Source organism: Balaenoptera physalus (genome assembly GCF_965194825.1).
Source record: "Balaenoptera physalus genome assembly, chromosome: 6".
In the NCBI taxonomy this organism is placed as follows: domain Eukaryota; kingdom Metazoa; phylum Chordata; class Mammalia; order Artiodactyla; family Balaenopteridae; genus Balaenoptera; species Balaenoptera physalus.
In genome coordinates this window covers 100,521,095-100,546,766 of record NC_138885.1, presented here as the reverse complement: position 1 = coordinate 100,546,766, position 25,672 = coordinate 100,521,095, and the positions used below count along the sequence as shown (strand labels likewise).

The following is a 25,672-nucleotide window of genomic DNA, read 5'->3' as shown; positions in this document are numbered from 1 at the left end:
TGAGATTCTGTTTTCAATCACTGATGCCGGATCTATCATTCAGCAAAACATCACACCCCTGGTTTGGAAGCCACCAAAAGGCTTAAGATGTTATATGCTAATCTCAATTTTTTTTTGTTCAAGGGTAAGGAGAAAGGTGGTGACGAACAAACATGTACAACTCTATCACATGGATGGGAACACCTTTTAAAACTTTTCAATTTAAATGAAAATAAGATGAACGAATATCAAACACATCAGACACAGAATCCATTTGGGTGAAGGGTCACATTCAACACATGTTTGCAGCCTGAAGTCTCTGTGACTGAGCAAACGGACAGTCGCATGGATAGACAATTAACTGTCTTGTAAAAAATGATTTTAGATTGAAAAGGCTGGCAAAGTAATTAAGCTGTCATTACAACTTAGAAGTTTAATTAATATCGAATAGCTGCACCCAAACATAATACACAATTTATAAAAGCAACAACCTGCTCCCCCCAAATTTACTGTGTATGTGTCTTTTTTATATGCAAAAATGACTGCTGGCAGTGGTCCCTATTTTAGTGTTGGGTGAAGCTGAAAACGCTGTCATGGACCCATGATCCTTTTTCATTCTGCATGCATGTATAATAGGAATTTATAATGGGAGTGGAGGTGAAAAAAAGACATGTATTGTGCCCCAGAGAACACTGTAATCCTGTGGATGATGCCAATGTGATGATTTGGTTAATGGGTAATTAATTTCTGCTTTGCCTTTGCAAAAGGAGAGTCATCTGCAAATAGTTTTTACAGTAAAATATTCCACAGAGGAATGCAGAGTCAGCAACTGTCCATGAAAAGGAAAGACTGTATGCATTTATTGCTATTTTAAAAAAATGAGCTACCTAAATACAGTCTCCCTGCAGGTGGCAGGATGGACAATCAGATGTTTCCCCTGTTGTATTAACAACTAGTTAATCATCACATGGTTGACACAGTCACATGTGTCATTTTTTAAAAGTCTTACTCATATTTCCACTAGAAGAGAATCAATGATTCCCAAATGGAGTTTATCATAGTTTTTCTGAAATAAGGACGTAATCATATTGTAATTAGACCATTTGGGATACACAGTACAAAATTCCATAAAGAGTTTTAAAAACAGATGTTTTTTAAACTTTCTTGTTCTCCTGAATATCAAGTTCAAAAGATCAATGTACATTATTTTTATACATATATGGCCTTGTACCATAGATGATTTTTCTATGAAGACAGAAAATTACCTCAAAGGAGCAGTGCAATAAATTCTGATAAGCAATCCAGACTACGTTGCTGCCATGTTTGAAATGACATCTCCTTATTAATTATACATTTTAATGTGTCTTAAATTGGAAAGAGTATTCAATTACCATATGCACAAAAGTAGAAACAAGTTTCTCCCAAATACCAAGCAAAGCTTTCACTGGAATGGATTCTTCATTGACATCTAAATGTTACCTCAGTTCCCTTGGCCATAAAGGGAGGTTAATACTTACCACCTACCTCCCATTAAGGTAGAGAAAAGAAGTTAGTTGATGTAAAATGATTTGAACATGAAAAGTGACGTAACATAGTATGCTTCCTTGTTTTACACTTGTAATGAATTTATTGCTTCTAGACCACTAGAAGGAAGTAGATAAAATGTCTTAAAAATATTTGGGCAGAGAAAAGGAAATAGAGGCAGTCCACTTGTCTCATTTTATTCAGTAATCTGAGATTGTGAGAAAAAAAATGGTGCAAGAAAAGAAATACACGTCACTCAGGGAGTGTTAAATGTCAAAACAATGGTAATTTCATCATGATTATTCCAAGGGAGGATCAAAAGCATCAAAATTTTCTCTATGGATAGAGAGGCTTACATCTAAGAAATGGATCAAGTTTATAGCTTTAGTAATTAGCTGTTCTATGTAAATGATATAATATTTCATCAACGGAATGCAAATATAAATGATTAAATTATAGGATGTGTCCTTGGAAATACAGCTCAGCTAATATATATATGTATATATTCTCCCTGAGAATGTGATGCTAACATGTTTATATTCAGAACCTCAAGGTCTGGATTAACTGCATGCAGAGGATATGTTAATAATAAACAGCCAGAGAAATTAATAACTGAAGTTATTTATGCAGAAGTAATTTCGGGTCTATATCAAATTAGAGTTGCATATAAAAAGTGGTCTCAATTTACCTTCTCCCCATGTCATGTAGTATTTCCGTCATGTGTAGGATTTGTGATGTGTGGACCATCAGGTGTGCAATATAACACCAACCAGAAAACGATGGTGTTTGCCTGAAGCATCTCTCTGGGGAAAACTGATTCCCTAAAAATTTTAATCTTGGGAATGAGAATGGCTGATTTCCACTGTTTTGCCAAATAAAAAGGCAAAACCATAAGTATAAAAGCAAATAAAACTTTCTAAATGGAAGTTAAAATCATCCTTTGTATTTTTGAGTCACTAAACAACATTACTATGGCAAACGATCTGGATTTTAGAGAAGTAAATATACTTGGGTCTTGGCAGAACTGATGTGACTCAACTTTCTGCAAAAACCAAAAACACCTTACTCAAAATGCAAGGAAGTAATTTACAAGCTAGGGAAATTTAGACAATGTTAGAAGACAATTCTGGCACAAATGACCTCTTTTCTCTTCTTTCAGCATGAAGACTTGGATTGGAGTGTATAAACACGTATGTATCTCCTAATGGAGTATGTAACTAATGGTATTTCTTAAAGGATAGGGGAACAAAGGGCCATTCAGTAATACAACAAAAATTTATATCACTCATCTCAAAGTACAAAAAAACTGTATTTCAATCTAGAAATAGAGTTCATAAATAAAAATTTTAAGTAGAAGTACTGGGTGAGACTAGTATAGAGAAAATGAATTTGTATTTTCATTGCTTTTATCTGTACTTTTAGTTTCAATTTTAATATGGTTAGAGAAATCTATAGGGGGAGTACAAAGCACACAGCGTAGCCATTTTCCCTGAGTGCTTGCCTTGTGATGGGAATGCATAAAGCCAGCACTGAAGGAGCCATAAAGCATTTATAGAGGACAGAGACATAAACAGTAGACAAAATCCTACTCTTCCCTTTCCCAGTAAAAGATTATTGTTTAAAATTTACTTAGCCTCCACAACATCCAAGAAAATGTATTTTAAATGCCACAGAATTTAGAGATTAGAGACTGGAATCAGATAAAAAGGGGGAATAATCTGGATCTCAGTTATCCTGTAAGAACTGATTTAGCATTGGCAAAGTACACTTCTCTGGGTATCACAACACACATTTTCTTAGCTATTAATTCTCAGCTACATAAAAAGTTTGTTTTAATCTTTTCTTTGTAATTTGGGAGTACTTGCCAAGTTTGCATACTTTGAAAATGTGGATGATCATGAGATGGATAGGTTATTTTTATTTTGTTTCACCCAGACTGTATATCTTGTTCAAACTTGAGCCACATTCTTATTTTCCACTGCAATTAAAATTACCCTTACAGAATCAAATAGCGTTGTAATCTCTCTTTTTTTATTTTTAAGCTAGATTTGGTTGTCAGTTCCTGCCTTTCAAAATGTTCTAACGTGTCCAAACAAAATTTAACTCTCAAGTATAAACTTCTAGGCTTAAGTGCTTGAATAACTTTTTGTATGTCTATATTCTTCTGGAGAGACAATATGGTCCATGGTGTGTGTACTTGGGGGTGGGTACAGGGAGGGAAGAACTACAATGAAGTTTCTGTACTTCTGAGAGCAACACTCTTAAAGAAGAAAATTCTTCCATGAAATATTATTGCAGGTTATTAATTTCTAAAAGACAAAATTTTTTCTCAGCATACTGATTCTAATAGGCTTATACATCTTGCCATGAATCTTTATAAGAAACCAGTTAGCACAGGTTAAAGAAAAATCCTAGAAGAAATTTTCTAAAGGTCTGCAAAATTTTTATTGGTTTCCACCTATTCATCAGGTTATACTGTTATCCTGGTCTCTTCCTCATTTAGCCCTCAGACCAACTTGCCCATTTTGCCTAAAACAAGTGCTCTTTCAAAATCAAATCCCTAGGAAGTTTATCAAAATGTGGGGCTGGGAGGAGGAACAGGATTTATTACTTTCCGTTAGGCATACTTGCTTGCCGATATTCTTTAAGCTTTGGAGTCAGGTTTTCGTTAGGATTACTTTGGGTGTCTTTTAGGTCCTGAGTGCTCAGGTATGTGTTAAATGTAATTTACATTGTTAATGTCTTACTGCTTCTTTAGGATTTTAAGAGTCTGCAGCATAAAGAAGTTTCATGCCAAAAATAAGAAAGCTTGGAAACCAAATATAAAAAATATATATCCTATTTTATAAACACACCCCTTAGTAAATGCCAAAAGTTCCTCTCCTCCAAAGAGAACTTGGTGACATGATGGAATTCAAGAGATATGATTTGCAGTGTATGGCAAAGGTGGACGTGCTACGCCTGTTGGAACGCCTCTGCATTTACAGAATTATTTAGAATCCAAAGTGAGTGCCTCATTTTCTGGTTTATTAATGACCACAAATGAATCCAGGTGACTGACACCCAGAACTAAAACACACCAGTTACAGGAGTAACAGATCAACAACAGTTGATCTAAAACAGTCATCAGTGTCCTCGCATGAGCGACTAATTCAACTGTAGATAAAACCTGTAGCTTTGGCTCTGAACCACCCTCAGATAGCAAGAACTTTGGGTTTATTCCTATCAACACTGGACCCAGAGCAGATTAGATTGGTTTAGACAACTCCAGATCAGTCATTTGAACCCTTAAGCCTGCCAGAGAGGGCCAAGTCCTTGGGAGAGTTTATAAAAATCAACTCAAACTCCTGCCTTCTCTTACCAACCCCAGACTAGCATTTTACTCAGCAAGAATAGAATTTGGCCTAATTAGAAAAGGCCTGGGACAAAGTCAGCCAAATGGAAGTCTGATTTAATACTTTCTACTCTCGACATTGAAATCATCTTCCTAACTAGGTTCTCCTGTCTCGTATGTAATATTAAGCATTAAACAAATGAATGCTTTGAAACCAGTGGTCATTGTGCTAGGCTTGGTTCAGAGCTCTACCAACACTGTGAACAATGAAGGGAAACCTCCCTGAGGACTGCTCCATTCTTCCTCGTCCCCAAAGCTCTTGGTAATGGAATTAAGCCTGCACTCTGCAGCACTTCCACATTTACCACCAATAAGAGACTGACCTGTCCAGGCAGGGGCTCGCAAACACAAATGAATGTCATGAATTATGGGGCCAGTTAAAAAAAAGGTACACCGGATGATGGAATAAATTTCCCATTTTCAATTGTGGAAGAAAATGTGAAATCTGAACAAGATGCAAAGAAAACAAAGGACAACCTTTCACAGGAACGGCCTCTCAACATTTCCTCGTCTTTGTGATAAAGCAATAAACACGGGTGCAACTCACTATATAATGCAAACCTGAAAGGGAGTATTTTATCTTGAGATGGAACAAAGGCACTCTTAGCATGAACAAGAAGCATTACCCCTAATGAGGATTAGTTGAGAGGTGTGAATCAACAGCACAAGATTAGGAATGTTTGCCGTGGTTTAACTGAGTGTTAAAGGTGCAGTCCCCCTTTCTGAAGCGTTAAACCGATAGCTAAGCCATTATATTGTTTGCATCATAAGACTTCTCTCACCAAGAAATGTTTGTGTCTGATATTTCATGGCAAATTTGGTGGTCATCTTCGTGGTGGGACAAACATTCTTTATGTAAGTGTTGTTTGAACAAGCTACTGTAATAGCCTGTCATGCTGCATGCATCAAAGAGAGGGAATTATATAAATCGTACTGACATTGGTACTCTTATTATAGCATCACTGTTTTCTTATCATCCGTGGTATTAGCTGAAAGACCTGTCTGGACTGAGGCTTCCTAATGATGGGGAGTTGTATTAAAAGGCTTCTGAAAAAAATGTTTCTTCAGGAATATCAGCATGGGAGAAAATGATTAGGTGGGATAAATTTAACATTTTGCATATCAAACTCCTGAGACAGTCCATGGGATAAGCCCCTAGGAGAACTCCAGGAAGTTTTTTTTTTTTTAAGTTAACTTTTTAGGCCATCTCTGATTGAGCTCTGAAGCTGAAAATAAAGGAGGCTACACCTTTGACTTCCAGGCTCGTGTGTTTATGAGCAACAAAGGGCAAGGAATGGAAATCGATATCAAGACGGGGCGAGAGGAGACAGAGAGACAGAGGAGACAGGGAACAGCTTGTTTCCCAGCACAGACACCAATACACAGGTAGCGTTGACACTGTACCTAGAGAGGCTGCCCTCGGCGGCCAGGCCCTGGGAGTCATCGAGGACATTAGGTTCACTGCAGGAGGGGTAGGGAGATGAAGCATTTAGGGAAAGAAAATGCAAACAAATAAAAGAAAAAGAAAAAAAGCATGCACTTTTCTGCTTCTAAGAACCAAAAATAAATAAATAAATTTAACAGAACAAGGAAGGAAAAGGAGACAGTCAACCATTTCACCCTGTGCTGGGTTTGTCAAGACCTAGGACTCAAGGCAACTGGGAGGAGGGGCTTTGGGTGGATACGACTCTCAGAGGAGTGAGTGATCTATTTATTGGTCAAGAGTTGGGACTTAAAACGAGCTCCGAATGGACACGGGAGCTCTGGAACGCATTGCAGAACAAATCTGTAGAAGACAAAACTATCATTCCTTTGGTAACCATCTGGCTGGGTGGTTATGATTTTTCACCTGTCATATGTACAGATGTTTCATTGATTAGGATCCTGCTTCTTTCTTGTGTGTTATGACATGATCACACAGAAACCACTTACCATGAACTGCCACAACCCAACTCTTGGAACTGATGCCATTAAGAAAAGCAAAGAAAGAACCCGACTTCACCTGCTAATTTTGCAGTGAAAATGCAAGTAAACAAATGGAAGGAAGATAACCCTGGAAAATTCACGTGGAACTTGCATTTATGTCCTCACTCCATCCTCTAGTGACTGAATTGTAAATGTCAAAAGAAGAAACCTGTCAGGTTGGTGAAAGAATAATTAAATAGTTTATTGATTAATTTGGATCACACTGATTTGGGAATTTGTGAACAGAAACTGTGTTATACTTTCTCTCCCTTTCCTTCAGTGCCTAGCATTGAGCTAAGTACTCACGAGGCACTCAATAAATAGTTGTTAAAATGGATGGAATTAAACAATTTAGAAAACTGGAGTGCCTGCCTCTAGAGAATTGTTGTTCACCTAATTGTATACTGTAAAAATAGCAACCATCCCCAGAAAGAGGCTTTCCCTAACACACAGAGACATCATTACCTTCCCTAGCCCAGAGGGTTTAACTATATTATTTTCCTGGATTTCTAGTATATCCATGATAGAACAAATTTTCTCCCCAGAAATGAGATAACTCCTTAATGGATATGTACAAAGGGAATTGATGGCCTAGTTATTTTAGGTAAATAACCAAAAAACTTTTTACTTAAAATTCCCTAATTTAAACTTTTAAACAGACTGCTAGATAGTTTTTGTTTATTCTTGATAGAAGTTTGCACATTTCTAGCAATTAAAAATAAATCACTACTTACCAGTATTAACTGCTTGTATGACTTTACATCTTTTTTTGGATATTTTATAGTTTGGCTCTGATTTTGTTCATATATTTTATTTATAAGACTTCCTTTTCAAAGATAAATTACCAAATGGTAGGTAAAGCAATCTCTTACAATGACAGTAATCCTTATATACTACCAATTTTTGTAATAACTCAATAGTACATAAATAATGCTTTCTTTTTAAGTATGCAATTTATTAATCTTTTATCATTTCCCCCTATTTTTTCAATATTCTCCAAAGTTTGGCTTTATTTCACAAATGTTATTTCATCTGTACAGTTCAGGAATGATTTGCTAAAGGATATAGGTCTAGGGTAATTATTTCTGCATGTAAACTAATTTTATCTGAGCATTAGAATGTGCCCTGATTGTTCTTATTCTCCATGTATAAGTTATACCACAATGACTCTATAGGTAATAAGAATAAACAACAAACTAGATAAAAACACATAAGACTGATTCTTTGAAAGAATTCAGTTTCTGAAGTAAAAATACTGCCTCTGAAATAGATAATGTTTTATTTCTTATGTCAGATCATTTCCTATATAACCATATATATGGTAAACTATATATATAAAGTTTTAAATCTATATTCTTAGAGGGCAGAGAACACCAAAGAAAATGTTTTAAAGAGTTTAGCTATGGAAACATAAAACTCTCTAGGTAGAGAAGTTACCTTAAAGACCAACTTTAGATAACCTCTCATTTCACAGAGGAGCGAACTGTGGGCTCCTGTTAAATGACCTGCCCAACGTCACACATAGTGGCATAGGTCTTCTTCTGCTTGGTTAAGCATCACTACCTCCAACTAAATACTGACGATACACCAGAAGTCTAAACTACCACATATATCAAGCTAGTCCTATACACTTGCCAGGTACTCATTAGCTTAGCTGATGTTATGGCTGAAATACAAGAATGTCATCTGAAAGAAGACCATGAAAGAAGACCATATATCTGTTTATAGAAAAATTTTAAGGAGAAACAATGTTTGGATCAGAAATTGAGATCCCTTCTACTGGCCTGGCTTAGAAAACTCTCCACAAGTTGTTGCCTGTGCAACCCTCGTTGAAAAGTTGTTTGAATGGTCTACTTAACAACATTGATTGTTTGCTTCTCTTTAGTCCTTTTTTAGAATAACAGGAGTGAGTTTTCAGAATTTCTACCTTTGCCCCCAAAGGCAGAGTATAACATATCCGTGGCTCTTTACCTTTGGCTGGGTAACATGCCCACCTCAGCCTGAGGTGCAGACATGCTGGAGACGTGGCTGGAGAACCGCCTCCTTCCAATGGCACTCAGGAGGTAAGCTTCTTGTTCACTTACCACACTGGGCATGCTGACAGAGTCATCTGAAAGGGCCAGAGAAGGGAGTGTTAGGAAACCGTGATGTGGACCAGAAAACCCAGACCAGCTTTGTACTTGGGTTCCATCCTTGGCTTATATGCAAACTTAGGGCAGTATCTAAAGCTAAATTATCATTCATCCCTTTGTACAGATTCAAAACTAAGACCTTTGGGGCCTTAAGAAACATCTTCACTATTTTTATAAAACCAGAGACTTTAACAGCTGAGCCTCTAGGGTTACTGAACAGTGTCATTTTGAGAATACGAACAGAACTTTGAGTTAAAGTGACTGGTTACTTCATTTGGGTGAGGGAAACAGCTTCAATAAAACTTCATGAATGTATCTCCATCTTGAAAAATAAAAAAGACCTTTGGGGGCTTAGTTTTTAATCTGCACAAAGGGATGAAGGATAATTCTTCCCATCTACACATCTCCCACCCTCAAATAGCCTTCATAAAATATATGTAAACTTCTTGTCCATTTCTACAAGTAGGTTATTTGTAAAAATCAAGGGGCATCTGCAAATTAAAGATTTCAGAAAAGCTGGACTATAATTTTTAAACATTCCAGAAATAGTTCAGTAAGGGACTTTGTTATTGAACAAATCAAGCATTTTTGACATTCAAACACTACATTCAGTACATTTCATGATTTTTAGACTGCTGAGGAAAAGACTATTTCAGGTATTTTTTTGGAAAAAAATTTAAAAACCTATAAAGTTCAGAAACAAGTGCTTATTTTAACCTAAATTTAAAATTTGAAGCAGTCTTGCTTTCTCCATAGAAGCTGAAATTAACGTATTCAAATCCATATGAAAATTAACTTTAGCACAATATTTGTGACAAGGAGACCTCATTCTAAGTGAGCAAATATTGTTTGTAACTGAACAGAAAACACATCTTGATTGACATAGAATTTTGGTGAACTTATGCTACCATGTAAGGTTGTCTGACATCATTTATTTAAAATATCCCAAGTCATATTTCTAGTGAAATTTATTTCAAACCAAAGAGGTGAATATGAAAAGTGCTAAAAATTTTAATTTGCTATATAACTGACTTGAAGTTGATTCTTGTTATAGAATGGTATTTTGTTTTTAGATGTGTTCACAGAGAAGAGAATAATCAAACGTGCCCTAAAAAACATGAAAAAAATGTGGTAGGGTACATTGAGCTATTTCTACTAAGACCTTTCTGAAATTCCATTGACTTTTTTCTCTCTTATCCAAACTCATATATTACTTAACACTTACTCCTTCAATATTTGTTTGGTGATTAATCATGTGCTGCCTTCCATTCTTTTTTTTTAAATTTATTTATTTTATTGAAGTACAGTTGATTTACAATGTTGTATCATTCACTCTTTTTTTTTTTTAAAGACTTTTTTGATGTGGATCATTTTTAAAGTCCTTATTGAATCTGTTACAATATTGCTTCTGTTTTATGTTTTGGTTTTTTTGTCTGTGAGGCATGTGGGATCTTAGCTCCCCGACCAGAGATTGAACCCATGTCCCCTGCATTGGAAGGCAAAGTCTTAACCACTGGACCACCAGGGAAGTCCCTCATTTACACTTTTGTTAAGTGTTCTTTATCAAAAATGTCTGTCATCTCCTCTACAAGACTATATCTAAGATTTTAGAGAGCAGAGAATATATCTTTCTCATACTTTCTTATTCCTCATCTTGTTCCTGCTAGGTCTTAATACAGGTTTGATGACTGAATGGAAAAATTGTTTAATTCAAAGGTGTCAACCCTCTAGCTTTCATACCCCACCTTTTAAATTAATACACATCCACATCACAATCACACCACATTGTGTGTTAGCAACCCTGTTGTCATTGGATGGTTGTGATGTTTGAGAGCAGAGATATTAGTAAAAACTTGCATACTTGTAAGTGAATGAGTGTTGGCCTTTGGTCATTGCTATCTCTGTTTATGTCTTCTCTACTTTTCTTCTCTACTTCCTTCCTACTGGCTTGGTCATCCTCTAATTCATAAGGTTACTTGCAAAATATATTTAGCTCTATTAAAGAGAGGTTGTTATCATTTGCCATATTTAAAATATTTTCTGGGAGAGACTACTTCAACCAAGAAAAATAGATATTACTTTAAGTTCTGGACTATTACTAGGACTTATATTGAATATTCGAACTGCTGATCCTTATCTCTCTCATTTTGTTTGTTTTTTTTTTTTGGTCAAGGTCTTTCATGATTTCCCTAATTATAATTTTAGGATTATTTCCATGAGCAATGATTTCAAAACAAATATGTCTGTAGGTCTGGTGCAGAACAGTATGATTATCACTTTGTTATCTACTTAACCCTGAAACTAAATCTGGAAATATTACTGATGTGTGCTTTTTAAAAAATTTTTTTTAAATTAATTAATTTTTATTTTTGGCTGCCCTGGGTCTTTGTTGCTGCGCGCGGGCTTTTCTCTAAGTTGCGGCGAGCAGGGGCTACTCTTTGTTGCGATTCGCGGGCTTCTCATTGGGTGGCTTCTCTTGTTGCAGAGCACAGGCTCTAGGCGTGTGGGCTTCAGTAGTTGTGGCACTCGGGCTCAGTAGTTGTGGCTCGTGGGCTCTAGAGCACAGGCTCAGTAGTTGTGGCGCACGGGCTTAGTTGCTCCGTGGCAGGTGGGATCTTCCTGGACCAGGGCTCGAACCCGTGTCCCCTGCACTGGCAGGCGGATTCTTAACCACTGCGCCACCAGGGAAGTCCACTGATGCGCACTTTGACAAAGCAGTTATTTCTTTCCTTCTCCTACACATCCAACTGTAGTAGGGTATTAAAATACTTTCATTCACCTTAATTAAAATTCTAACCTCAACTCTATTTAATTTAGTTCAGAGTGTGGCTTTTTAAAAAAATTTATTTATTTATTTATTTATTTTTGGCTGCATTGGGTCTTCGTTGCTGCACACGGGTTTTCTCTGGTTGCGGTGAGCGGGGGTTACTCTTTGTTGCAGTGTGCAGGCTTCTCATTGCAGTGGCTTCTCTTGTTGCAGAGCACGGGCTCTAGGCACACGGGCTTCAGTAGTTGCAGCACGTGGGCTCACTAGTTGTGGCTCATGGGCTCTAGAGCACAGGCTCAGTCGTTGTGGCACACGGGCTTAGTTGCTCCACGGCATGTGGGATTTTTCCTGACCTCGGCTCGAACCCGTGTCCCCTGCATTGGCAGGCAGATTCCTAACCACTGTGCCACCAGGGAAGTCCCAGAGTGCGGCTTTTTGTTGTTGTTTGGTACAGAGGGGCTCTGAGTGAAGATCTAGATTTTGTTTTCATAAGGCATTGACAGTACACTTTGCTCTAAATGTTATATCAGAGTGTCTTTGAAACACAACTGGAAAATAATCAATACAGTTAAAAAAACATTAAATGACAGGGGTATTTATGAAACCTTTCACCTTTTACTTTTTAAAACTATTATGCATATATATGGAAGTGTGTTCTTAACTGGATTTTCCCTCATTTCACCAAATCTTTAGAAGCTCCTGGCTGCTTCAGTTACTAGGGACACTCTTAACTCAAATTAGGCTGTATGCCCTCGAGACAGTCTGCTGCTTTACATTCTAGATAATATAGCTGGCTGGCCTTTTCTGAGTCATAAGCATATGCAGTGCTCACTTTTCCTTGCCCAATTGGGTCATGGAAGTGCTGATTGACCTTCTAAGCAAGACGGCCAGGAGAAAGGGGAATAGTTACTTAAACACGATTTAAATGAGTTAGTGAAAAGGTTGAATACATAAGCTCAAAGAAAACCTAGGGGTCACTAAAGATTTACTTTTTGCCTGAACTCCTACCAAATGACCAAGGATATCAAGGAATTTATAGAAAAGCAGGCATTAGAAATCATGGGATCAGTCACAATTCCATTTTAAATCCTTTTTGTAAAAACGACCAGAGGATCAGAACTGAAAAAGGTCAGGAAGGTAGAATTCCTTCCCAAGCCCTCATGCACACGGCCAAGCTGTGTCACACATGACCGCCCACCTCCCACCGCCCCGGATTCTGCAGGGTGACCTACTTTCCTCATCCTCCTCATCAGTTCGACTCAGGGTGTCCTGTGAAGCCTGCTGGGACGGCTCACTCTCCTGCTCCCAGACGGTGCCGGTGCCTGTGTTGGAGCGCGACATGGTGGCCAGGCTCAGGCGGTAAGCAGAGGTGGAGGTACCCACGGTGCTGATGGACGTCTTCCCTTGGTAGGCTAGCGGGGTTGAGAGAGCAAAGAAAATCCATGGTGAGGATCTTGAAAGAAAACAAATGCTAGCTTCGAACTCCTCCCAGACAACTTATATCTTTGTAAGGAAAGGTCATTCAAATAGTATGTCCCAGATAGATGATCTTTAGGACAAAGTAGCAAATGGAACTGAAAATGGTGGGAAGAAAAAAAAAAAAAAGAGAATTGGCCACTGATATACTTATAATTGAATAATTTTCTTGGGGGAGCATGATATCTCTAACAATATAAAGTGTTTCGATGTTGCTCCCTCTGTCTTTGTTTTTCAGTTTTATTTTCCAAGGCTGGCAGAATGCAAATTCATGTTTTCACTGAGAAATGTACGTTACCTGACACAAGCATATAGAAGTAATAAATACATCATCTGAAAGGAACCTTACAATCAAAATTAGAATACGTCATTAAAACTGTGTTCTTATTCTCCTTCTCTGGAGATTACAGTTTATAAAACACCCCCTTGGTTCTATGTCATACTGTTTTATTATAAAGCAGAACATTTGAATGGCCCCGAGTAGATTTCACCAAGATTGTATTTGTCAGTTTTTTGGTCTTTAATACATTGAGAACAACACTAAAAGTTTTAGAAAGAAAAAAAAGCCACATGGATGATAGTCTTCTACTTATGGGTAATGACTGCCCTCTAATGGCAGATAATGATTTATTTTCCTTCCTTAGTGACCTGCAATTAATATAATTATAAAAGTAAACAATGCATTCCCAAAGAAAATCCTTTGAATAATGTAAACTAGCCTGCAAGTTTTTATTCAACCCTCTCTCCCTCCAATTTGTGAATTTTATCATCAATCATACAGACCCAGTTTTAAGTCCCCTCACTGGTGTCACTGTCTTTGTGTGTAAGTTATTTAATCTCTATTGAGTCTCAGTTTCTTCATTCTATAAGCAGACTTTCAGTTATGCATCTTGCAGGTATTTGTGTGGATTAAATGAAATAACAGCTATGAAATTATCATATAACAGATGCTCAATGAATGTGAGTTCTCTTCTCCTTTTCAAAACGGAAATGAAGGTAAGAATTTAAATGGGTTGGTTTTTTTTTTTTCCCCAGCTAAATATTCAGGAAAAAGCTGAACTACTGAAATAAAGATTGAAAATAAAATATTCAGAAAAGGAATAAAATTAAACTCTTATGATACCCCCCTTGATTAGTTTTGTTGTTGACAAGGATCACAGGGTCAAATCTACCAGTTGTACCGAAATGGCTAATGCATACTTGGTTCCAAAAAGAGCAGTGACCTGGAAAAAGAGGCATTCTTTGTAGGTTGTAAGTTCCATGAGTAAAACAAATTGAAAATACCCCTTGCATACTTACCTGATCCACTGTGAACTGCCTCTTTTAGAATTTTTAGTTCACTGTTGAACTCAGCAATGAGGGAGCTCTTACACAGAGGGCGTGGAATGAAACGCCGTTCCAGCTGGTCAGCGATATGTTGGCGGGCAGAAAGCTCTTCATGGTTCTCTGCTGGTTGGGCCAGAAGCTGAAAGGAAGGCATAGATTCTCAGGTCCTCAATTTTCTCATCTGTAAAATGAGCTAATTATTTTATCTATTTCATAGTTGGTGGTGAAGATTAAATAAGGTAACACATACAAAGTTCTTAGAACAGTGCTTAGGAAGTGCTTAATCAATATGTTGTTTTGAATCACAGCGCCCGGAAATCGAGGCATGAAAAGAATAAAAGAGTAGATGAATACTGAGGGTCTCAGAGGAAAAACATGCTTTAACTATCTCATTTTTTCCATGTTTATTTAAATCAGATCTCAGTCATGCCCCTGAAGACAAGAGACCATTCTTCAGATCATTCTATCCGGTCAATCTTTGTTTCTTGGGGGGTTGGTAAATGGGGAGAGGGCAAAGTTTCACTGACGTTAATTAAGCTCTTACTGTGAAGGTACTTCTAACATGAAATTTTATCCTCTGGGATACCTGTTTGGGCTGATTTCTCGTCAAGCATGGTATTAACACGTTCTCCTGACTAGCTATATAGCACATGCCCCGAGACTGCTGCTGTCATCCTGCCCTAATCTGGAAAGCAGCACGTTCACGGGGCTTGTCACTTCCTGGAGGAGAAGCACACCTTGCACTGGATGAAAGGGCGCAAGAGCACGAAGATGGGGATGCGGGTCCGCACGATGAAGTCGAGGAAGTCCCACAGGGCCAGGCCGCCGACCTTCCGCAGGGCCATCTCCTTCACCTGGAGGCTCAGCCAGTACCACTGGCTGCCGAGCTGCCTCTCAAAGCAGACGAGAATCACCTTCAGCGCTTCACACCAGGAAAAGAGACAAGTGAGCCTGCAGACTTGTGCTTCGGAGGAACCCTGCCCACATCCACAGTCTTTTTACGCATCAAATTTCTAAATGTCTAAACTCTCTCTCTGTTTCCAAAAACTTCAGCATACTCCTGAATGACAGTGTTCTGACATCAAGACAGAAATTTCTACGGTAAACATGCTTTGATTCTGATTAAGAGAACACATATATCTTTCTTAAGTGCATTTAACTACTATTTTGGAAAATACAAACCAAAGCTGTTCACAGAATTGAAAGGGAAATGTGGTATAAACATGACGTGTGGCTAATATTTTGCTTTCTAAAAGTTTTGTCATAGTGGCTTTATGGTAATACCAGCATATTACTCACACCTGAAACTAAAACATGGGTGTTTTAAAATATTTTTCTTTTAAGCTTAGAAATAATATATTCTTGCTAATAAAAGCAAAATCAAAACCATGCAGAAATGCATAAAGTTAAAAAAAGTAGTCCTTCCCCTTCCTACTCCCTTCCTGATTCCACCCTAAACTGTTCGCCAGAGTAACCAGTAAATCCTTCCAGAAAAGAAAACACTATCCTCCCTCCCCCACCGCTTATGATGTCTCTTGCTAAACTGTATTGGATTTCTTTAACAATATCTCTTTTCTTCCAGATTCTGGCAGCCTTGTCACAATCTACATTTTTAAATTTATTTTCAGGAAGCAGATTTCCCAAACAGTGTGTCAGGACAAACCAGAATATTGTAAAAACGTCAGAGATTATGGTGAGGGCTTCCTCTACCACCCAGCTCTCCCCACAGGGTCTCCCATGGGGCAGTCAAGGGAACCTGGGCCTTCTTCATCACATCTTAAGGCCCATCTCAGCATCTAGAAGACACATAGAAATCCAATTCCCTAAAGCCCTCAGGAGCCACCTACACCTTTATCATCTATTTAGGGCACTTCCAGGGGAAAACCAGGTCATATAACACAGGGAGAGATGTAAGATTCTTCCTTCCCCATCTACTCACCTCTATTCCTCTCCCTCATCATAAAAAACATATGAACAAAAAGCAACACTCCTCTAACCCTACCCTGATCCTGGTGACATTTCTACCTGTTATGTGCCTGTTGGCCTTCTTTGGGCTTCTGCCTTCCTGCTTTCCACCTTCACCAGCAACAGCCCAACACACAAACAGGATAGCAAAGGGCTCAGGGATTCTGGTGCTGGATGGATTCGATTTGAAATTTGGCTCTGCCACTTATTGACAGTGTGACTTTAGGTAAGTTATTCAACCTTTCTGGGGCTTAGCCTCTTCCTTCCTAAAGTGAGAATATGTACTTCTTAAGAGTTGTTGTGAGGATTCAAAGTGATGATAATGTAAAGTATAGAAAACACTCGTTAGTGCACACTAAATGCTCAAAATAAAGGTAAAAATAAATTTAAAATAGAGGTCCAGCAGCCTGGCCAAGTAATCAAAGGATTCACCTTCATTAAAAAAGCAGAAAATAGAAAAAAAAAAAACAACACCCCATCAAAAAATGGGCAGAAGATCTAAATAGACATTTCTCCAAAGAAGACATACAGATGACCAAAAGGTACATAAAAAGATGCTCAACATCGCTAATTAGCGAAATGCAAATCAAAACTACGAGGTGTCACCTCACACCAGTTGGAATGGCTATCATCAAAAAGACTACAAATAAATGCTGGAGAGGGTGTGGAAAAAAAGGAACCCTCCTACATTGTTGGTGGGAATGTTAGTTGGTACAGCCACTATGGAGAACAGTATGGAGTTTCCTTAAAAAACTAAAAATAGAGCTACCATATGATCCTGCAATCCCACTACTGGGCATATATCTGGAGAAAACCATAATTCGAAAAGATACATGCACCCCAATGTTCATAGCAGCACTACTTACAACAGCCAAGACATAGAAGCAGCCTAAATGTCCATCGACAGATGAATGGATAAAGAAGATGCGGTATATTTATACAGTGGAATATTACTCAGCCATAAAAAGAATGAAATAATGCCATTTGCAGCAGCATGGATGGACCTAGAGATTATCATACTAAGTGAAGTAAGTCAGACAGAGAAAGACAAATATCATATGATATCACTTGTATGTGTGGAATCTAAAGAAATGATACAAATAAACTTATATACAAAACAGATAGACCCAAAGACAGAAAACAAACTTATGGTTACCAGAGGGGAAGGGGGGAGGGATGAATTAGGAATTTGGGATTAACATATACAAATTACTATACATAAAATAGATAACAAGGAAGGACCTACTGTATAGCACAAGGAACTATACTCTATTTCTTAATAACCTATAAGGGAAAAGAATCTGAAAAAAAAGATATGTATGTATGTATGATTGAATAACTTTGCTACATACTTGAAACTAACACAACACTGTAAATCAACTATACTTCAATTTTTAAGAAAAGGCAGAAAGTGGAGAGAACTGAAGATAGCTACCCGTTAAGTGTTTTCTCCTATCCCTGTCTTACATGCTAAGGCCTCTTTTCCCACCATCCTCTGTACAGTCCTAAACCTCATGCAGGGCTCTGTGCCAGAATCTAGATTTTATCTGAACCCTACAACCTCATGCCTCTGGCAACCATGCCCCACATGGGCAGGTCCTGCGCACATGCAGCCTTGTTTCTTTTTTTTCCTTTTTCATTCTCATTGTCAATCACATCATTTTCAAATACATTCCTCAGTAATGCAGTCCAAACACCCCCCTGCCACACACACACACACACACACACACACACACACACACACACACACTCCAAACTCCAAGGACCTGAAGGACCTGTTTTTACCATTGTGTCTGCTTTCATCTTATACTCCCCACCAAGGTCTGCTTTGGTGAATTGAAAAATGTCAGGCAAGATTTTTTCAGCTTCCTCCTTTTGAGATTTTCTGTTGCCAGTGCTCCTTAGTCTCAGTGCTGTGGCAACGGTGGTCTTTTCTCCCCAGCTTAGTTCATTCTAGTCAAGGAGTAGCTCTTAGTATTCCATGGGTCACATGGAATGGTGGAATACTTGTTAGTATTCCACCAAGTCACAGCAGGGATAGGGTACTGGGGAGGGAGAAGTCAAGGGTGATGCTTGGTACTTGCTGAAGTGGCTTCTCTAAACACTTTCTGGATTGAGGTCTTTTAAAATACTTTTTGAGTCAAGGCGGAACATAACTAAATAAGTACATACGTATATACATATACATGTATACATACGTGTGTGTATATATCTATATCTTTCTATTTCTATCTAGTTCCCTATCTATCTATCTATCTATCTATCTATCTATCTATCTATCTATCTATCTATCGAGAAGTACCCACCCAAGTATGCTGCTTGGCTGGTGGACTCTGCCAGTCCTTCCCTGCGCAAGTCTTTGCCCGCATCCCCGGGGGTGGAGCAGTGGGCGGGGGAGCTCTCCAACATGAAGTTCTTGCTCCTGGACGTGCTGATGATGCGTGGAGGCAGCAGCACATTAATGACTGTCTGCAGTAGCAGCTGCACCTCAGGCTGCTCCAGCCATGGGCTATCTGCCGGGCAGAGTTTGTAAGGAGGAAGTGGAAAGAAAAGCAAGTCACAAGCTAGACTTTCCACATTAGACACAGAAAAATTCAGCTCTTTCTCCAATTCCAAACTAGAACGCCCTAGAAATTCGAGTGCCTTCCCCACCAAGTACAGCTTCTCCTATGGACAGAAGCAGCGCTCCTGGTACTGGGTGTCTCCTCCGTAGTCAGCACCCAAGGGTCCCTGCTCTTAGCCAAATCTCCCGCTTACCATTTCAATCTCCTTTCTTTTTTTTTTTTTCTGCTCAAATACTCATAATGCACTGTCTTTACATTTGAGGTAAACTTTTCCTAAAAGAAAAAATCCCCCAAGAAGTAAGAGTAATGAAAACATATTGGAATTTAGTGACAGTGGCAGGATTTACACTAAACCTAGTGTCAGTAGGTTATCCAGTCCATTCTCTGTCAGTTCACATCGTACTGTACTTCAGTTAATACCATTTTCTTAATTGAAACAATGCTCTCCTGATTTTTGCTGTACTGAAATGATTTTAAATAGGATGTATCTTCTAAGTGGAGCAGAGATAGTCTTGACCAAGGGCAGCTAAACTGAAAAGAAAGAAAAACTCTATTTCCTAAGATAACCTTGTTTAAATCATTCAGATCAACTTCAATGACGGCCTTCATGGGAAAAGGAAGAAATAACAGCCTGACACTTAAGAAAACACAACAACAATGATAAATTTCCTTTAGTTAAATTAATCAGACCTTTGCTTCCAGATCCTACTGTGAGCACAAATGGGATGAGCAGATTTAAAAGCATCCCCTCCCTTCGCTCTTGATTGGTGAATGGGGAGATCACATGGCTTAAAGGAAAATCTTCTTTTAAAGCCTGTGCAGCAATAATAGAAAAAAAGATTAATTGACCCCCTCACCCATTCAGTCTGTTTGTTTTTACACAGCATGGCGGAGACGGGGACTCCCTGAGGGCTGCTCCTGCAAACTAGGAGTTCAATTGTCATCTGTGCAGCATACAAGATTCGCCCCAAATGATACTTTACCATTTGTTTAACATAATTGAGAGCTATATACCTAAAAAACAGCAACATCTTGAATATCAAATGAAAAATCATGATACTTATAGTCTGGTACAAAAAAACCGCATTTCCCCATTCATTTTCTCCATGTGTCCACCAATAAATATTTTAGCAACCAAAGAAAAGGAAGAAAAGGAGAACTTGCCACCTACTCCATTGGGGAGTTATTTAAAAATCCTCTCCCCTGTATAAGACCTTCTTCAAGCCAGAAAGCAATCGACAATATAAAAAGAAATAAATGATCTCTGTATACGTGTTGTCATAATGTATCACTTTAGGGATGTCTTTATTTCCCTTCTGTCTGGTAGCCACAGCGCTTGCTTAATCTCGTTTCCATCATCTAACTATTCTCTGGATGAGGGACCATCAGCTTGGTTGTCAGATAATGGATGGGTCGGTTATCCATTTACAGCCATTGTATACTTCCCATTGGTCAGAGAGCTTTCTGGTGATTTATCACTCTTTAAAGTTAGGTGACACACAGAAATAGGCAGGGAAATTGGCATTCTATACTTTTTTGCTTTGGGAATGATTATTTTAATTTTAGGAAATAAAAGAAGTGGGAGAAAAATGATTTAAAAAAGCACCCGCAATACTCAGCCCACAACCATTAAAGAAAATTAAGATATTCAAAGTCTAGTAATAATATTTGACTTTTTTTTTTACTGCAATTCTTTCTGCAAATAATTTAAAACCAGACTTTGAACATTACTGCCTCTTTTAATTAACAATTGTGAGCTGATTATCTGTGAACCATTATTTTCCTAAGGTACTGACACACGTTTTAAACGACGGAATCGGCTCCTGAGGTTGTGGCAGGACTAAACGACTCTGCTATTTTTGAGATCTCAAGAAGAATTACAGAAGCACAACTTTAGGACCAAGCTCAGGGCTGAAGCTCCAAAACTGTAAAAGTCTGGAGATGTTTACACTTCTGTTTCACAGATTTTGCCCAGCCTTTGCAGAAAAATAAAAGAGAACACCATGATCAGGTGCCTCAACCAGCAACGTAATGAGCGTGACAAACAGGTAAGGCAGTCACACCTGTATCTGCAATGCTACAAGCCGGACAACAGCTGTGCTGAAGGGCAGAGGTGGTGAGAGATAAGGGCTGAGATGAAGAAGGGGTAATCCATCAGCAACACTGGAGGGTCCTACCACTCCCATCACCTGAAATACAAACAGAGCACATGACCAGCCTTGACTATTGCAATTTCATGCAACTGTAGTAAGGGAGTCTCAGTCAATAATAATAATAATAATAATAATGAGAATGATAATAAAAAATTTGAAGGTTGGGCATGTTACTTTCAATCTGTTCATGTTGCCTTCTTTTGAAGGCATGTAATGTCTGGAGTCAGATCAAACGATTACACTGGATTCAGCCAAGGTTTTGTAGAATGTTGCTTATAACTAACTATGTAAATAATGAGAGATGAACCCAAAATTATTCTAAGCAGGAGACTGGACATACTTACTTGTGGACTTAAAGGAATGCAGTCAACATTCTTTGATGGAGTAAATACTGACAACAATGATGATGGCAAGAGCTCTACTTGCGCTAGGCATTCCAGCTACGGATTTATTGCTCAACTAGCTAAGCAGCAGATTCTATTCAATGAAATGCTCTACCACGGTTTCCACATTGTACAAAACCTTGTCAGGACCAGACTCTAGATATTACATAACTGATAAAAATTTTTTTGTTTTCATGTAAATCCTAGACTGGCCAACCCATAATGTGATTTTGCACTAAAAAAAAATCCTCTTTGCATTTTAATCTCCCCCACCCCAGACTACTTCAACTTCTAGCCAATTGTGCAGTCTCCCGCCACCCCACTCTCCAACTGGCAGCCCTCAACTCTCAGCGCAACTTGAAGAGGTCAATTGTCAAAGTAGCGCGTGGGAAGCAGCACACCAAAATCCCATCTGTAGAGGGACGGGCCCCTTTATCTCCCCACACACTACCTTGAAATGTACCTCACTATTTTCAGTGTCACCTGAGCCGTCTGTTTTCATGGGTAGGTGTGTAGGTAGGTAGGTTGACCTGTAAATCTTCAGTTCAGAGAAGTCAATAGCAGAGTTAAATTTTGTAAAGTTTCATAAGATTGCCACTTGGCTACTCACCAGATTGACACAGACATTGATCAGTGACCTAAGGTGAGGCAGGAAGGATATGATTGGCTGCCTCTGAAGTGTCAAACAAACCCCTTCAATCAAATTGCTGGCAGGCTCCCACTCAACCTGTCGCCTGGAATACAATATAGGAGCCATTAGCAGCGTGGCTCCCTTCTGGAGACTGTCTGAAACGAGTGAATGAGACAGTGATTCTGACGCCATCTAAGACAGGATGGGTGTCTGAGACAACAAAATGCTTCAGAGGGGAGGAAGTTTACCCATGTTGTTCCAAAAGTACAGAGCACATTAGGAAGGGAAGAGGATACTGAAAACGTAGCAGAGGCACTCCTGCCCCACTCGACTAATGAGACAAAATCTATTGAAGAAAAAACAGAGATGATGAATGGGTGGCATTTCAAGTTTCCTGGTTTTAACTATGAGAGAGGGTATGAGACTACCATTTTGGGAAACCCATCGTAGGAGTCATTACTCGCAGTAGAACTAATTTGACTATAGGCTGTGTTTCTGAAATGTTGTTATCAGACTACAGTTGATCTCATCAGCTTTTATACCAGACTGCAACTAATTAGATTTATATGGCTTAACTCTTGCCAAAAAGATGGCATTAGAGAAAAACAGTCTATTTAAAAAGTGTTCTTTCTTTGCCTCCTAAAAAATGATATTTTGGGGCTACATTCTATGGTAGTATAAATGGTGGTATACATAACCCAATTAGATGAATATGAGATTTTCTGTAATAGAAAACAATCTGGTCTGTAATTGTCTCAGTACTGAAGAGTCGTTTCTGTGGCCCCCTAAATAAACAAGTTGGGCTTTACTGAGATCAACACTATTTCCTGGAAATAATTTCTAAGCTTATATTGCCTACCAAATTGAAATCTCTACAATGACAAAATGGAAATGTTCATACATGAGGATATGTTGACATTCCTGATGCTCAAGTAACCCATAGGTTAGGTTCAGTCAACATTTCTCTTGTTGAACTGAGATCACCTGAAGAAATTAAATCCAAGGCAACCCCAAATTCACAGCATGCACACCAAGAAAATTGCCTACAATTAATCAAGTCTATGAATTACTCCAGAAGTCAACTTTTAGGAAACTGCTGTTCTTTATAATGGGTTTAGTTATATGACAAATGAGTTAGCCTATGGAGATGTTAACATCTTTAGAAGAAAAGTTATTTTGACACACCCTTGTGAGATTTATAAGACTGGCCATTTGCCAATAGGCACGGATGTTCCACTGGGACCACTAAAGAAAATAGGAGTGCTTTAAGGATACTCATTTCTATGCTACTAAAATAAATAACCTTGAAATAACATATAGGCATCCATCATCACGGTAGAAAAGAATATAGGATCAAACTGTCAATTATTAGAATAAAATCTTTCAATTTCTTTTTAATAAATTCAACAGCTTCTGATGGCTGCATAAATGAAGAAGAGCACAGGATAAAACCTGGAAAAGTTCTGACAAATTGAACAATAAGTGCTACAGATTCTTGGGCAAGAGTTGCATTGATTTGGGGTTTAGTTTAATAGGACAGAAAATGGTCTCACTAACCCAAACTGGAAATTTCCAAACTAGTGGGTTTATTAGCATTTATCAATTGATCTATCTGCTCACTGTGGCTATAGGTTTCCAAACTGGGCTCAGAACCCCAGGCAGCCTGGTTCGGAGACATCTGCTCACAGAAAGGCTACTGACTGATATTTCAGGCCACTGAGTGGAGAGCAAGTGGCAATAACATTGATTTAGTACCACCTGTATTAGGTGAAAAGGTGAAAATTAGGTATTTGTTATCAACCCTGAGAGCTCTTTAGCTGCTGCTTCGCTGATTATTGTAAAGCTTGGCATTTCTATAAACTGGTACCTAAAATACACATTTTTGAACATCAAGTTAATTTTTCTTCTCTCCTTAGTTGTTTAATTTATAAGGCATACCTTGCCTTACTTTAAAAGGAATTGAAGGATACACATTGAATGTCTTATGTGTGTCAGATAAGGAATGTGATAGCTAAGAAATGAATAGATTTTTCAAGATAAATATATATTTTTGAAGAATATGTTATTTCTTCAAAATAGAGACCCTGCTACTTAAGCATTCATATACCTGATTAGCTCTTAACATATAACCAACCGAACACTTTTGAGCCATTCATTCAACTCCGGATTGACCCACCACCTTCAAAAATGACAAACTTGAAGTTTGAAGCTTGTAGTACCAACAGCTGACTAGGAGGCCTCCTCACCTCAAAGTAGGCATCTTATGAATTTTGTTGAACATCCTATCCAATCTCTTTAGAATGAGGATAAGGGCCGGCCTCACTGCCTCGGCTGTCCAGTCGGTGATGGGGAGCATCTCCATGATGTACCGTCGAAGCCCACGGCTCTCCATTGTCTGGGTGTCGTATGGTGCCAACTTCAGAAGGGAGTGTGCAATTTCTGCCAACCTAAAATGTTTTGTTTTGTTTTTAAAGAATAAGCTTAGAAAGCCACCATGAGAATTTTCCCACCCAGCGTCATGCTAATCACCCTCCTTCCAGGACACTGACTCCCTAAACTATGAACATTCTGGCACATTATCTCATAATTTGTAAATAAACGTTTTAAAAAACAAATCTGGACAAAATAAGGCCCATACATTTCAGTTGGTTGATATAACTCTTAAGTCTTTTCAATTTGTAGGTTCTCCCTCTTCTGCTCTTGTTTTGACATCTAGTAATTTATTTGTTGGAGGAATTAGCTGTTGGTCCTGTAGCATTTCCTGCACTCTGGATTTTGCTGATTGAATCTCCATGGTGTCATTTAATTTATCCTATTTTTCCTGTATTTAATTCAACTGGTAGTTAGATCCAGGGGCTAGATCAGATTAGGTTTTGATTTTCTGGTATGTGTCCTTCACAGGCGATGTGTACTTTCCTCAGGACGTACGTGATTCCTAGTTGTCACTCTTCATGATGTCAGTGGCCACTAGTGATCACTGCACAGATTCCTCAACTCATTAGAAGTAGTACAATGGTAATATTGTATCGTTCCTTTTTTTCGTGTATTAACTATAGCATTTTAATAAGAAGTCCTTTTGATTACTCCAAGAGAGACAGGACAAATGCTTAAAAAGAACTACAGTTTAAGAGCACCCCAGGTGATTCTGACAGGCACTCTGGTATAGGAATCAGAGCTAGGCCCTTGCCCCTCTAACACATGGATTGCTCTACAATTGCTCCGTCTGACTAGTGCCATGGATGGAGGGTTCAGCACTGCATAAGGCAGCTCATTCCATCTTTGGACATCCACACTGTGAAAAGCTCTCCTCATATTAGGTCCCCAGATTCCCTCAAGTTTTTCCTACAAGGCTTCATCTGGAAGCATGAATTCAATCCATCTTCTCCATGGCAACCCTTCACTATCAACAGTCA

The 25,672-nt window shown here is 38.5% G+C and overlaps 1 protein-coding gene across 3 annotated transcripts in view; it reads right to left on the bottom strand.

The window, feature by feature from the left end:
• Positions 1-25,672, bottom strand: part of UNC80 (unc-80 homolog, NALCN channel complex subunit) — a 237,618-nt gene that overhangs the window by 7,640 nt on the left and 204,306 nt on the right. For all 3 annotated transcript variants that reach the window (XM_082467395.1, XM_082467397.1, XM_082467396.1), the window contains 10 exons: positions 24,506-24,706; positions 22,239-22,362; positions 21,156-21,281; positions 19,783-19,906; positions 18,835-19,041; positions 15,301-15,485; positions 14,537-14,702; positions 12,994-13,173; positions 8,834-8,972; positions 6,302-6,358 (listed from right to left, as the gene is read on the bottom strand). In XM_082467395.1, the coding sequence (XP_082323521.1) occupies positions 6,302-6,358; positions 8,834-8,972; positions 12,994-13,173; positions 14,537-14,702; positions 15,301-15,485; positions 18,835-19,041; positions 19,783-19,906; positions 21,156-21,281; positions 22,239-22,362; positions 24,506-24,706 (1,509 nt within the window). The remainder of the gene's footprint in view (positions 1-6,301; positions 6,359-8,833; positions 8,973-12,993; positions 13,174-14,536; positions 14,703-15,300; positions 15,486-18,834; positions 19,042-19,782; positions 19,907-21,155; positions 21,282-22,238; positions 22,363-24,505; positions 24,707-25,672) is intronic.